This window comes from Sinohyriopsis cumingii, chromosome 12 (assembly GCF_028554795.1).
Source record: "Sinohyriopsis cumingii isolate HCF-2022 chromosome 12, ASM2855479v2, whole genome shotgun sequence".
Classification (NCBI taxonomy): domain Eukaryota; kingdom Metazoa; phylum Mollusca; class Bivalvia; order Unionida; family Unionidae; genus Sinohyriopsis; species Sinohyriopsis cumingii.
In genome coordinates this window covers 38,540,562-38,557,509 of record NC_142972.1, presented here as the reverse complement: position 1 = coordinate 38,557,509, position 16,948 = coordinate 38,540,562, and the positions used below count along the sequence as shown (strand labels likewise).

General features: G+C 33.8%; 1 protein-coding gene across 1 annotated transcript in view; it reads right to left on the bottom strand.

The window, feature by feature from the left end:
• The window catches only part of LOC149786283 (uncharacterized), a 68,183-nt gene that overhangs the window by 13,470 nt on the left and 37,765 nt on the right, over positions 1–16,948 (bottom strand). The window contains exons 8-10 of the mRNA XM_089975920.1: positions 12,751–12,867; positions 9,965–10,081; positions 4,426–4,557 (exon numbers count right to left, since the gene is read on the bottom strand). Of these exons, the coding sequence (XP_089832046.1) occupies positions 4,426–4,557; positions 9,965–10,081; positions 12,751–12,867 (366 nt within the window). The remainder of the gene's footprint in view (positions 1–4,425; positions 4,558–9,964; positions 10,082–12,750; positions 12,868–16,948) is intronic.

Below are 16,948 nucleotides of genomic sequence, written 5' to 3'. Positions count from 1 at the left end.
CGTCAAAATGTTGTATTAAAATCTCGCCTCAAACAGACACACACACACACACAGAGGTATATATATATATATATATATATATATATATATATATATATATATATATATATATATATATATATATATGGAGATGGAACGAATGACATCAGTATAATTAAAAGCGTTTTGTAAGTTAAAATTCGCTTCTCTTCAATCAGGAATTGAACCGGTGCTACCAATAATGGACCCTATCGCCTTAATTTCATGTGGCATGCCTAAGCAATTTGGGGATAGTTCCGTAAAACATAAATTCATACCCTTGAATGTGTAATAGCTGGGGGTTTGAGCTGTGTTGTCGTATGACCGTCAAATTGTATATGCCATATCAAGTATAACAAACTATCTGCTAAAATAATTATATAGTGCAATTGACCTTTCTGTTAAAATTAATTGATGTTATGTTATATCAAGATAGATATTCAAGTAAAAAATAGAACGACGGAAAGATAAAAGATTTAGGATAATGAAGTAGATATATACTGTAATTAATTGGATTATGTCAATCGCCTGAGAGTTGGATCGGTTTATAGATAAATATTGGGATTGGTTTGAATATATTAGAGATAAAAAATATGGTTCACAATAATATCTAAATTATATTTACTTTGTATTATTACAGCTATCTGACATTTCAACATTGAATGAAATTGCTCTGCAAGATCTACAACTCTATGTCCAGCAGGGATACATGTCTGTTCATGAAAAGATTTAATACCAACTTTAATAATATAACTTATTCTTTCTTTTAATCGAGTTTATAATCAAGGATCGTGGATTAATAATGTACTTTTGTAAGAACATAATCCATTTCCTTTGTTTGCTGTTCAGGACCTCTGTTGTGCTTTAATGCTGCCTGGATGTAATAATTGTTTCAACACCCATACTATATCATGGACTGTAGTTAATACAAAGCTAAGCATTAGTCATAGACAAGGAATTGGTCAAAAGAAACATGATATTATCTATAAGGTTACATATTAATTAATCAGACAATTTACAGTCCTACATAAGTGCAGTGACTCATTCATTCCAACTTCCTAATCCGTTCTCATTTTATTTAAGGGTCTAATTATAAAGAATTAAATTTCAACTCATTCTCAAAATTTGTGTTCCGAAACAAGTGAAATTAGCCATGTCAACAGAGCTGTTTGGGTCCAGTCTTCCATATCACCAAGTGAAGAAGTAAAGATCCAATTAAATGGAAATCACAAACAATTTTCCCCCATTGGGAATTTAGACATGGAAATTGGTGCAAATCACATCAATCTAGGGATACAGCTCTGCTTAGAGATATCATTCAGGCAGTCCTTTCAGTCCAGTCACCATTTGGATTCTTAGCTGGGCAATGACGAGGAGATGAGAGTCATCGCAAAAGATAGTGATAAGCTATTGCTCCAGAAGGAAAGTACTCAGATTGATGGAATCTCCATCAGAAAATTCCGCAATGATTACAGGAATGCTTAGGGGCAGTGGTAAGAACATATCAGCTTTAATAACGGAAACTAAATTGTCAGTGTTGGAGGAAATAATGCTAATAACAACTTTGAATTTGAAATATTTCATCCTAGCAATGGGCAATAGGCTTATGACTATGAATATAGTGCCATGTTTATGAGACATAATTTCTCTGCTGTTTGAAGACAAGAATTAGGAACTATACCGGGTGTTGATGCCCATGTTCTTTGCATTAGGACCTCAGTTAAACATTATATCAATCAAACAGTTATTCACACATGATTCAAGGCATCGTAAACATTAGTACCAGAACTAACCTCTTTGTCTAACACCACTTTAATACCATATTAGATTTAAGAATTAAATAAAAGTCTACACAGTGTGCAAATAAATATGTAAGGTGTGACTAATACGTTAGATCATCTGAATCTTTTATTATCATTTAGATTCAGAATGAACATATTCTAGAGTAACTGACAAAACAGGTTAAATGAAAGTCATACAAAAAAAGACTTTATATCACTTGATGGTCATGGCACACCAGTCAGACGTAATAGAGGTTCAATGGTGGAGATGTTTTGTATATAAAAATGGTTTGTCAGTTGAAAGGAGACAAGATGAAATTAGAGCAATATGGATCCAGGTAAACCACTCATAAGCAAAACTAGTCATTGTGAGCTTTGTATCTCGATCCCGTTCTAAAATATTCGAATGGAATACGCATTTTGAAAAGCAACTAGATAAAGTGGTTAATGACCTAAACGAATTTTATATTTTAAGTGAGTTCAGATGTGAACAAAATACATATTCCCAGGATAGGTCTTAGTGATCACTTCCCACTTTTCCAAACTATAAAAGATTCCTTCAAACAGCTGCAAAATTCCAAAAGTATTACCCCTTAACTTATATGTCATTTAACATTATGATGTAAATACATTTGTGTAATATGTCAATAATGTTTCTTGACATGTAATAATTATGTTTGACGATGTGGATGATCTCTTTATACATGTGTCCAACATTTGATGGAAGTAGCAGATGAAAACGTATCCTTGAGAACACAGAGCTAAAAATGAATTCCAATTTGATTGATTAATTCCTAACACTCTATACGCTACTAAAACACGTGATTAGTTCAGATCAGTTGGTCCACAAGTACAATAAAAAACATAGATAAACATTGTAACCAAAATGCTCAATCAGCTTTAGAAAAGGATTGCAACTAAACTTTTAAACAAACTAGGTGCAGGTAAGCATTCAATAATTGCAATCAAAATTCAGTAACTTTGCCAAGAAGGCCAGATTATTGATGTGGATGTTGAAGAAGAAAACACGTTTATTGCTATTTTTGCAAGCACATATTCCAAAATTATATTGCTAACTACTATCACGAGGAAATCAACCGGCCTAGATAATGTTGCACTACATGCGCCGAGGGCTTCTACAAATATAATATTTGATAACATATTTTGCATTCTCAAGTCAGGCAGCAATAAGATGTCAATAATCGTGTATATCATTAACACCTCTGTCCAAACGTCTGTACTAATATGTTCATGACATTCGTTTGATGTACCTAGCAACCTCTAAATTAATTAACCTAAACTAAGCAGTGTGGAGTATAGCATATATCAATCCTGGATCTACTCCTTTTTCATTCTTATAATCGGATTGCCTCTGAACATAGGCAGTTATATTTCATCTGCTGACATATGCTGACGACCCCAAATCGATCAGATTTCAAACAAAACAAGTTTGATCGAGAGGTGTCCAGTCAGATAACCTTACGTAATAAAAAGACTAATGTATTTATGATTACTACTTAATACAAGTTCGTGAAATTGGAAAATAACAGTCTGAATCTTAACTTGAATGGCAAACAATATAGCATGGCAAACTCGCTGGGGTGATGGATGACAACAATTTGCATCGGAATGAAGATACTTAGGCATATGTCACAAAGTCAGTTAATGTCAGTGTTTATTAATAATGACAAATACATATTTATCAAACAAAGAGAGGTTAATATATTTTTGAAAACTGCATACAACCATAACTATACTAATGTAATGCTATTTGGGAAAACACTTCTGACAAGAATATTTGCAACGTATTCCTCTAGCAATACCGAGCTTCCAGAATCATCCTAGGTAATGCTGAAAACATCTCAAATGCAATTATTGATATAATAATGCCAAAAGTAGGGAATCATATTTTGAGACAGACAAAACGTCTGCACAAAGTTTCAAACAATGTGGCTCACGTATATGTCAAGGAACTATTACATGCTAGTAGACAAGCAAACGCTCCCAATATATGATCAATTTTAGCAAAACTCAATTAAAGAACTCTTTAAGAAACTTTTTAATATTCGGGTCTACTAGATTGGAACAGAATTCAAAATGAAATCAGAGAAAGTGTCCATTCAATTTTTGAAAAGTGGAACCTGTCTGATTTGACAAATACATTGCAACTTAAAGTATACATTCTCAACCCTGCCACTTAAGTATCTCATTAAATGTATGCTATATTATAAATAGCTGCAGCATGTTCATGTAAAAATTATTTGTTTCTTTATGTCCATATATAAACTTAGCTTACATTTAATGATTTTATTTTCGGTATGAACTTGTGATTTTCTTTCTCCTCAAGAACAAACCGAGTGTTGTATGTGCCTTCCTTTAGTGTGTACATCTAGATACGATGTATGCTTATATGCAAATATTAGATGTCAATATTGAGGATTTGCTCCTTTGCAGCTAATTATTTCACCCACTTTAAATTAAGTTATCATCATCATCATCATCATCACCATCATTCTTCTTCTGTTTCTTCGTCTTATTCTCCTTCTTTTTTCCTTCTTCTTTTTCTTGTTATTATTATTATTATTATTATTATTATATGCGTACAATATACTTTCTATAAACTTACACTTTCCACAAGTTCCACCTGGTGCATTGCCATTTTCATCATAGTATCCCGTTTGGCACTTACATGTCATCTCACTACACTCAGCATTAGGATCAACACATTGACTTTGTGAAGAACAGTTGTATCCTAATTCTGAAAGCAAGCAAAAGGCAGAAAATACACAAATATTCATCAACAACCATTACAACATTTGAAGATCATCACAATGAGTCACAATGAAAGGGTAAAAAAATGAGAGTTAAGAAAGAAAATGTTGTCACTAGTCTTCATAAAATGACTGTTTAAGAAATACCAGACGACCGCGTCCTCTGAACCTAAATGTTAATAAACAATAGGATTGTGCTTACGAATTGCCAAAGAAGATGCTGACTTAAAATTGGACGAGACCACTTATGATATGAATATTTATGCGAATGCTGATAACCTACTTAATTATCAATGCACTGTATTGCTGCATTGACAATAACTGACTAAATATTGTTTATCAAACACTTTCAAATCCTATTAATTTATAAGTGGCATCACGAAACAGTCATTTACATGCTATATATTTTGTACTACAAGGATTATCTTCTTCTCAAAGGCAATATATCTACCACATAATCTTCAGGCCAAACAATATACTTGCAGCAGAATTAATGAACTATGTAACCTAATATTTAACAACTTTGTTTTGAAGATAAACTTATTATACGCTAGTGTTAAGGTTCCATTCTCCAGCATCTGTATACAACTATTATTGCCAGGGAGTCTGAGGTAGAAAAGAAGAGTAATCTAACATTTAGAGCATTGGATTGTTATTCAAGTGGCAAGTGTTGTACCCGGTATTATGTGTTGCTTGCAAGGACCTTAGAATTTGCAGCTGCTAAATCTTGCACGCTTTATAGGCATGGCGTTTACATAATTGTAAGCCAGAAAAAAGATACCATTTAAACACGTTTTTCAGTTACAGAGCAGCTTACGTGTGCTGGTCTATCATATACCGTATTTAACACAATGAAGGCCAATGATTGACTAAAACGAACAAAAATGTAATTTTTCTGAAAAGTTTAAAATATAAGTAAATTGTACACACGAATAGCTTTACACTTGAAACCATTTACGTCTTATTGCTATTGCATCACATATATTTCTTAATATTGATGGGTGATCTAACGTGGCCGGAATTTTATAATGGGCACATGCACGGTAATAATAAACCAAAACACGTTGTGCAGCATAAGATTTTTACCTTTTAGAAACTTTGCTCTTCGATAGATTATTCATAGAATGTAAGCGTGATTTGCTCGTTAATAAAGACAGTAGAGTAATCTATTAAAATATTAACTATACTGTTTTGATGGGATTCTAATGAGATGCATGCACACTACACACTATTGATACACCAATTTGTCAATAGATCCCCCAAAAGCATTTCATTGGAATACATTTCTTAAGTGTATTTCTATTTTCCCCTTGCCTGCAATGAATGTTGAATACGGTGAGGTGTGATGGAATCCACGTCCGTTTGTCGAGATGGTATTTTGATTAACGTGAGCGTAAATAAAAATGTGGAAACATGACTGTCGTGTGAGCAAAATTTCAATATTAATATTCGCAAATGCCTGCCAAAAATTTCTTGTGATGGTATTCTCCCGGCATGAAGAAATGAATTGGATTTGCCTCTAGCCGCAGGGATATGCAGAACTGTGAAGAGCTCCCTTACTCTCTACCAGTTAACAGAAGGTGACTAACTTGATCTTACGGAAGTTTGACTAAGCACTAGTTTAAAAATATTTTTCTGTGGACGTTACCAACCCAAGTGAAATAATGTCAAGTAGAAGGTTCTTAATGAGGCATAATTTATATACATGAGTGATCAATTAGTAGCGATGTTTATTAAAAGTATCAACTTTATGTAATGTAGATTCTGCTTGAAAACTGAACCAGTGAAAAGATATACTATTCATTCGTGTTTTTGGTAATGGTTTACTCTTCTGCCGCGATTCATTAGTATCAAGTCTATATGACCAACTAGAACTGAATGTTACATCAACCGTATTCATCCTTAATTGGATATATCCCAGTGTACCCTTGATGGTAATATGTGAACATATATTGGATTTATTTACTGATGATGTGTTGAATAATTGTCAGCAATTCAAGAATGGGATTTACAGCAACCACTTTTTGGCGTGTCACTCATGCTTATCCTAGAATACAATTACAATACAAGTGTGTTCTATAGTGAAAGTAGCACTTTTATTGTCTCATGTACAAATAGCATAGACGTATACACGACCAAACAGATGGATAAAGCGAATCCAGTAAACAACTACCTCTCTACTGCAAGCTGCGGAATACAACTACACTGATATAGAAATCTGCCATATCCAGACATTTAAGAGGAATAGCGTGGTCAGTATGTTCAAGCTGCCACAATGTGGAAGAAAGTGAGGCATCAAATTTATATTCGACTATCTTTATCGCATAATAGGTCCATTTATGAAAACTCAATGACAACATGACCATCAATTGAAGAAGATACGCGACTAAACATATGTATTGGAAGCCTGATGGTTAATAGTGTGATTTATGAAAAGGCAGATATCAAGAGAAAACTGTGTACCAAGTTTAAAGACTGACCACGATTTAGTCTAGGAGGAGGTACGATAAAAGTTATTTTCAGTCATGTCCCATATAATAAACTTTACCAGTCTTTGTTAGTACTAAGTACAAACACTAAAGCATATTTGTTCAGGTACTTTTTACTGTAATTTAGTGACACTTTTACTTGATAATAATTATTGCATGACAGTATAACATTTATGATTATAAAGAGCAATATATTTTTCAAGATTGCACAATGCAGCACGCCGGAGAGGTACTATTTCCTTTTCGGACCATATACATGATACAACGACTCTATCTGAAAACTGCATGACAATATGATCATCTATTCTGTACGATATGCAGTAATCTGATTTTCAAGATGGCCATATAAACAGCTATATTGGAGGTTTTTTGAAACACCAACTTTACTTAGAACAAAATAGACCGTCATAATGAACCTGAAAAAGAGATGTCATGGCGACCCATCATCACTGCTAAATTATGATGAATAAAAAACCTTTGTTAGAAACTTTCGGCCCTTGAGAAATAGTGCAAAGCCTTATACATATCTGTGCAGGGACCTTTCAGTGCAATACACAGTCAGGCTTACTTGATAATATCATTGCAAGACCGTACGACATTTTATACACACATTAAGCAATTGACCTGCTTCACAGAGGCTACCTTTTCGGTGTATAAAGAAAGACATCAACAATTGCCATTAGTGCAATTTTCATAGGGACTGAAACATTCATTGGTAGCATCACAACCAACAGCTGAAAATTTTAACAACATTCCATTACAATCCACTAATAAACCATACTATTCAGGGGATGATTCTAAGACTATGTTGGCGAAGACAACATAATAACTTGACACAAGGTTGCAACGTTTTAAGAGGGTAAGCGAGTTCAAAAGCAAGGTTCTTTCCCTACTTAAGTGTAAGAGTTACTGCGATCCAATCAAATAATAATCAACTGTCATTGTTAGGTCGAGTCCTACGTGCCTGTTACTGCAACTTTGTCAGTCTAACATCTATTGTCCACCATTAGAAACAATTAATCAGTTCGATTTGCCTTTATTATCAGCAACAAACTGCAACAGGTTCATTTTACAAAATAAATCTGATTTTTTTTATTGAATGGAAAGTAATTTATGAAAATTTCATTTTCTTCTAGTTATACTTCAATTTACTGTGTACTCAAAACAGTACTCATTAAACAGGAAACATACCATGTTTATCTCAGCACAAAGGGACTATGAATTCTTTCTATCATGCTGCATTTTCAGTTTCTAAATGTAAATCGATATGTATATGTATGATTCCCAGTGTGATGGCACAATACGAAACCTAACTTCAATCTAATATATATGGTTGCATTCCTAAGTTCATTATCAAAGCTGTATCAATGACAAAATAAATGAAAACACAACCATTGGAAATTTCAAATAAATTTCAAAGGCAAATCTTTGTTCAGTATGAAGTTATGTTCTGCTGTTGAATTTGTACAATATTGAAGAAAAGAAGGTAAAATATGCATGCTATCGCAGACCAGGATTACAATTGCCTTAATTACACACGCAAAAGATGTTGACCAATAACATTCGCTCAGTGTTATACCTTCCTAGAACATACAATATAGTATTGCAGTGTTGTTGTGAAATACTCATTTACGTGCAACCATTCAATGGGTAGAGCTAGACGTATTCAATATGATAACATTGACTGCAAACGTTGCCATTTCGGAGGTTAGATGAACTACATTTTAATGGACGACCAACTATATGTTGTATTAAGTAATGTACTAGAAGCACGTTCTGATATCACAAGGAGTGATCGATTACAATATGACAAGGATTTGCACTCATATCAGATGGATGCCATGGGAGCCATGTAGAATGTCATCGGAACACAATTTTGAATTATGGCATGTCATAAGACCCACACTTTAGAGGGACGAGTCATTTGTTCAAGATGATCGACATGTAGGATATGTTGGATGTCAGATCAGCACTATTTTCAATTAGACCCTTCTGCATGACCTAAGAGGTCTTTTCATGAAAACTACATGTTCATAATGTCATTCATTAAAGAGGAGTAACGTGGTCAATATATACAAGATACAATGTAAGAAAAAACAGAGAGGCTAATTTCATATTTGACCATGTATATGGCATATTAATTTGTTTTGTGAAAACTAGATGACTTTATGACCATCCATTCAAGAAGATCTGTGATTAAAACTATGACGGCTATCGTGGTGGCTCTGTTATATGATTCTTGAGAGTCACGGGTTTGATTTATGACAACGTAGACTTCAAGAGAGAAATGAGTGCCAAATTTAAAAGGCGAACAGGATTTTGGTTATTTGCGGTCGCGTCTCATATAGTCAGCTCTTCTGGTCTGGTCTTTGTCAAGTAGTATTAAACCTCAAACATATTTGTACAGGGACTTTTCTCTCTAATACACCATAATGTTGCTTGATAATAATTACTGCAAGAAAGTACAATAGTTTTGCACCAACTGAATAGTATACTTGTAAAGATTGCACATTGCAGCTCTCCAGAGAGTTACAATTTGCTTTCGGGCAACATACGTCTGATAAGATGTATTTTCAGAAAACGATATTATCTACTACGGATGATGTGAAGTAATAAGATTTAAAAATGGTCATATTGTCGGCTAAATTTCATGTTTGAGGGACACATGTATATCAAAGTAGGCAGTCAGAATGAAACTGTGTACGAAACGTCTTAGCGTCCCAGCATCACTACTAAATTAAGATGAATACAAACAATGTTATGTCCCTTCGGTCCTTCAGAAGTAGTACAAACACAATATATGTGTTATTTGGAGGCACGTTTCAATGTAATATGCTATCAAGTTTGCACGATAATAATTATTTCAAGAACGTACGACATTTTATACACTTAATAAACAATTCACCTGCGGTACAGAGGGTTCCATTTTGGGTGTATCCTGACCTACACTGACAAGTCTCGTTAGTGCAATTTGCATAGGGCATGGAACATCCATTAGTTGCATCACATTTAAAACCAAAATCTGAAAATGAAAATAAAGATTGCAATTATTAGAGGAGACATTCAGCTAAGAAAACGTCATGTTCAGAGATGATCATAAAACTATGTTGACCAGGAAAATAGATTCACTTCTTACACCACTGCATCGTTAGGAGAGGATCAACGAGTTGAAATCCATGGATATTTGCTTATTCAAAAGCATGAATCTCTGCCTACATAAGTGTAAGTGTTATTAATATATAATCAAACAAAATTAGCTGTCAGTTTAATGTGGTCTCTGAAGTGGCTGTCGCTGTAACTGTGGCCCTCTTACGTCAATTTTTGTGAAGTATTAGAAACAATTAAAACGTTGAATGGCATTTGTCGACAGCAACATGCTGCAACAGTTGATTTTTTAAATTAAGGTCAGATTTACTCATTGAATGGTAAGTTATTGATGACGATATCGTGTTTTACCTTATTCTACGGCTAAGGTATCATGTACTCGATACTCTTGTCCCTAAACAAAACAATTCCTATCTTGATGTCAGAATAAATTTTCATATGTTGATATATATTTCGTATAAATTCTTCCTATCATTGCTGAATTTTGAAAAAATAAATGCAAGTCGATATGTCAATGTATGATGCCCAGTGCGATGGCACAATACGAAACCTAATTTCAGTCTAATATATATGGTTGTGGGCATCAATTCATGACAAAAAGCTATATCAAAGACAGAATCAACGAAAAAGAACCATTGAAAATTTCAAATAAATTTCAAAAGTTACACATTGTTAATTATGAGGTTATGGATTGTAACCATGATTACAAGGATCCATCTGCTGCTGAAGTTTCACAATATTACAGTAAAGGAAGTTGATTATGCCTGAGATCGCCGACCAAATTAAAATTGCTTTACTTATAGACGCATAAGAAAATGATCTATATATATCGCATAGTATTGCAGAGTTCTTGCGAAATACTCATTTACTTGCTTCCAGTCAATGAGTAGATGAAACCATATGACTATGATAAAATTGACTACAAACGTTGCCATTTTGGAGGTTAGATGAAAAACATTTTAATGTACGACCAACTATATGCTGTATTGAGTAACATAGTAGAAGCACGTGCTGAAATGACAAAGATAGTTTAGAATATAACAAGGAGTTGTACTCGTATCCTGATTTGTATAATAACCAAGGTGGTGACCATCATGGACGGTCACACCTGTGTCATTTTCTTTAAGGACTATCTGCACACGAGAAAGATTCTAATAGCGAGAAACCCATGCCGAAATGAAGAACAACACGTTTATCAAGATAGCCGACATGGGATCATTGTTGGATATCAGATCAGTAACACTTTTACTTACAATCAATGTCGATATGACCACCAGCCTAGCAGGACTTCGGATAGCAATAGTTATGAAAAGGTGGACAGGGCGCACATATTGGATGTATGATCAACACATATTTGAATTAAGACTATATTACTACATATGGTGGCATCGTCGAATCGGCGACATACTTATCTGAAACTATTTAAGTGCCATAATAAGTATCAGCGAAAATCCAATGTCAGTATGACCATGAATAGAAGAAGAGTACCAATAACAAAATATCAAATGAATGCCATGGACGCCATGCCGAATGTCGACTGTACACCATTTTCAATGATGGCAATCTACGTATCATAAGACCCACTGCTTAGAGGGAAAGTGATTGTTCCAGATGATCGACATGTAAGATATGTTGGATGTCAGATCAGCACCATTTTCAATTAGACCGTTCTGCATGACCTAAGAGGTCTTTTCATGAAAGCTACATGCTCATAATGTCATTCATTAAAAAGGAGTAACGTGGTTAATATATACAAGATACAATGTGAGAAGAAACAGATAGGCTAATTTCATATTTTACCATGTATATGTCATATGAACTATTTTCGTGAAAACTATATGACATTATGACCATCCATTCAAGAGCTGTGATTAAAACTATGATGGCTATCGTGGTGACTCTGTTATTGGATTCTTGAAAGTCAGTGGTTTGATTTATGACAACGTAGACTTCAAGAGAGAAATGAGTGCCAAATTTAAAAGGAGGACAGGATTTTGGTTATTTGCAGTCGCGTCCCATATAGTCAGCTCTTCTGGTCTGGTCTTTGTCAAGTAGTATAAAACCTCAAACATATTGGTACAGGGACTTTTCTCTGTAATACATCATAATGTCGCCTGATAATAATTATTGCAGGAAAGTACGACAGTTTCGCAACTACTGAACAATATAGTTGTAACGATTGCACATTGCAGCTCTCCAGAGACATACTATTTGCTTTTCGGACCATCTAAGTCTGATAAGCATTCTTTTCTTAAAAGGACATCATCTATTCTGTATGATATGAAATAATAGGATTTACAAAATCGCCATATTATTGTTAATATTTTATGCTTGAGGGACACAATCTCCATGTATATCAAAGTAGGCAGTCAGAATGATACTGTGTACGAAACGTCTTAGCGTCCCAGCATCACTACTAAGATGAATGCAAACAATGTTATGTCCCTTCGGTCCTTAAGAAGTAGTACAAACACACAATATATATGTTATTTAGAGGCCTGTTTCAATGTAATATAATGTAAAGTTTACATGATAATAATTATTTCAAGAACGTACGACATTTTATACGCTTATTAAACAATTCACCTGCTTTACAGAGGATTCCACTTTGTCTGTAACCTGACCTACACTGACAAGTCTCATTTGTGCAATTTGCATAGGGGTTGGAACATCCATTAGCTGCATCACATTTAGAACCAAAATCTGAAAATGAAAATAAACATTGTATTTATTAGAGGAGAAAGTCAGCTAAGAAAACGTCGTGTTCAGAGATGATCATAGAACTATGTTGACCAGGAAAATAGATTTACTTCATACACCACTGCATCGTTAGGAGAGGATCAACTGGTTAAAAACCATGGATATTTGCTTATTGAAAAGCATGAATCTCTGCCTACATAAGTGTAACAGTTACTAACAAATAACCAAAAGAACATCAGCTGTCAATTTAATGTGGTCTCTGAAGTGGCAGTCCCTGTAACTGTGACCCTCTTACGTCAATTGTTGTGAAGTATTAGAAAGAATTAAAAACGTTGAATGGCATTTCTCAAAAACAACAGGCTGCAAAAGTTCATTTTTTAAATTATTGTCAGATTTACTCATGGTATGGTAAGTTATTTATGATGATATCGTGTTTTACCTTATTCTACGGCAAAGGTATCATTTACTCGATGCTCTTGACACTAAACAGGACAAACTTCCTATCTTGACGTCAGAATAAATTTTCATATGTTGATATATTTATTTTAAATTCTTCCTATCGTTGCTGAACTTTGAAAATACTAAATGCAAATCGATATGTCAATGCATGATGCCCAGTGCGATGGCACAATACGAAACCTAACTTCAGTCTATTATATCTAGTTGCGTAATTCAATTCATGACCAAAAGCTATATCAATCACAGAATCAATGAAAACATAAATAATGCAAATTTCAAATAAATTTCAAAAGTTACACCTTTGTTACTTATGAGGATATGTTTTGTACCCTTGCTTACAAGGATCCATCTGCTGTTGAATTTTCAAAACATTGAAGAAAAAGAGATCCATATAGCCTTAGATCGCGGACCAGGATTAAAATTGCCTTAATAATTGACGGAAAAGTGGTTGAGCAATAAATGTCGCTCAGTGCGATTCCTTCTTAGGACCTGCAACACAGTATTGCAGTGTTGTTGTGGAATACTCATTTTCGTGCAACCATTCAATGAGTAGACGAAGAAATATGAATATGATAAAATTTATTGCAGAAATTGGAATTTTGGAGGTTAGATGAAAAACAGTTTAATGTATGACCAACTATATACTATATTAAGGTGTACAGTAGAAGCACTTGCAGAAATGACAAAGAGTGATATTTTTGAATATAACAAGGATTTGTACTCGTATCATGATTTGTATAATAAAGTGGTGACCAAATCGGACGATCATACCTATGTCAATTTCTTTAAGGACCATCTGCACATAACAAATAGTCTATAAGTGACAAACCCATGCGTACATGAAGAATAAATAACACGTTTATCAAGATAGCCGACATGGGATGAATGTCGGATATTAGATCAGGAACACTTTTACTTGCAATCAGTGTCGATATGACCACCTGTCTAGCAGGAAGTCTGATAGCAATAGTTATAGGAAGGTGGACATGGCGCACATATTGAATGTCTGATCAACACATATTTGAATTTGGACTATCTACAAAACATGGTGGCAACGTCGAATCGGCGACATACGTATCTGGAATTATCTAAGTGCCATACTAATTACCAGTGAAACCCCCATGTCAATATGACCATCCCTACAGCAAGAATACAAATAACAAAACAAATCAGATGGCTGGGAAAACGAGCCTCATGTTCAGAATAGTGGAGAATACGATGCATTGTGATCTGGTCAAATAGTATGCATCAATGACAGTTGGAATCTTTAAATAGAGATACATTTTCGAAGTAGAATTTGAAGTACCAACATATTTGCAAGACTAAATTTAAGTTAATCCTTTGGCACCATAAACAGTAATAACTAGTGAGGATAATTTATCGCCACAATGAACAAAATTGATAGAAGATAATAGGGCACATACCCTACAGTAAATACATTAATATACGTTAGAAACAACGAAAGATCTTTGCTTCAGTTTCATAATACAAAGTTGTATTTTTGCATAGGAATACAGTGTGTCAAGCAGTTAAATTTGAAAAATTCCTAAGGCTGAAATCACGGACTGACCTTAAACATACTTAATGCAATGGCCAATCAACGATACCTCTACAAATTAGTCAATATCGTTGTCTCTAGGAAGCAAATTGAAAAGTTAATAAAATGAACTAATGGACAAAATATCAACTGTTGAAAATAATATTATAAGTAGCAAGAAGATAGCATTAGCGAAACCAATTTATAGTGACTCTGCATCTTAGATACTAGATGTAACTGCTTGATATATGACTAAAACAAACCAAAGAATCAACATCGTGACAAAATAATGTGTTAATGACATACACGAATTTAGAGTGTCTGAATGAGGAAACCGACATCTTGAGATGTCATATCACGATAAGTGTAAATGTGCTATCACCATTGTTACTTGTTGTTTAGTTGCGAACATACATTATTTACCTTATGTTTTTTCTTTTGTGAGATTAGCTAATTAATCGCATTCAATCTTGTGAACTAAATGATCTTCGAGGCTTAATGTATTTGTTGCTTTTCGTTAAACCGTTCAACTATTTCGTCTATAATAACTGCTGAAAATACAATATTTTCATAAAGAGTGTGTTTCCATGGTCATTATATAATTAAAATAAAACAGCTATAATAACTTAACATCTTCAACACCACTTATCAAATCTAGTGCAAACATTGCATGTTTGCGAATTGTAACACCATTTATATTCATATTTTGAGTAAAGTTATTAACTAGTAAACATGACATCGTATTTTCAGGCGTCGTCGATCCTGGAAGAGAATAGACTTTAGTTTGTTGTTCTGAATCTTTACCTGTAGATCAGACAGATCTACATATTGTGTGCATCTACGTTTCCTTTTCTGTTTATCTGAAAATGTATTCTTTGTTGGACATTTGCTAAATAATGTCATGTTCCATGCAATATATCATATATGCCTCTTAAATCACCCATAACCTACGGTAATCTGTCTAACAATCGTTTGAACTAATAGTACTATAACCAATTTAGATTTGTTGTTCATTGTCGCTTATTGCATAAAGTTAGTTACTTCTTTACATTGCTGATTGAACCTATACTCCTTTAAAAACAGACCGCGAATGTATATGTAATACTGAATTGTGAATAGAGTGAACACAAAAATGGTGTAAACGCATAAACTTTAATATTGATAGATATACGTAGAGATGGAAAAGAGTGAATCCTTTGCCTGTATGCATTCCTCTAGCCAAATATTACTTCTATATAGGTAAAATAAAATGGACGTGTCTATAGTAGATGGGTTGAAAGTGGTTCTTAAAGACAAGTATAATTTGTAAGTATATTTTGCAATCAAATCTAAAAGAAAGATATATTTAAGTTGATATGGGAACAAGGTGAGCTAGTTAAGGACCACCAGTAACTAACAAAAATGTGGTTGTTTTTCATCGCACAGTGACGAAAACTTATTCTCTAGAACTATACAACGAAAAATACCTATTGCATTATACACTATTTGATGCCAATAAAAGCTGTAAAAAGCTATATTTTGTGAATTGTCGACATTAGCCGTCATTCGATCCGTGACTTGCATCATGTACATTTCAAAAGAATATATATCATCCGAGTGAAAAGATTACATGACAGTAGATAATTTGCATATTTCCGTTGTTGTAACTAATTGAATATTATTTTCTTCATTCACTCTCTCCCCTCTCCCACTGCGCTCTATCTATGCGTCTCTGTGTGTTTCTCTCTCTGACTGTCTCTCTATTTATTTGTATATATCTGACCTTGGAGTCTGTATTTCCTCAAGATTAACAGGAAAGTTTGAATTGATATCTTAAATATATAAAATATTGGACCATGGCCCTCTGTGACAAAAATATATATGTCAAATTTTGTAAAAATGCATTCCAAGTAGTGACCAGAATGATTCTTAATCTCATAAGAATAATTTGATTGAAAGGCAATGGATATAGCAAACACATCAGACCTATTCAAATTGTGAAAAGTAGAGAAATAAGTTTGACGTGTTAGTTAAGATAAGCATTTTGTAATATATTGCAACTTTACTTGATTATCATTTAATACGATTCCTATCTAGGCGTTTTAAAAT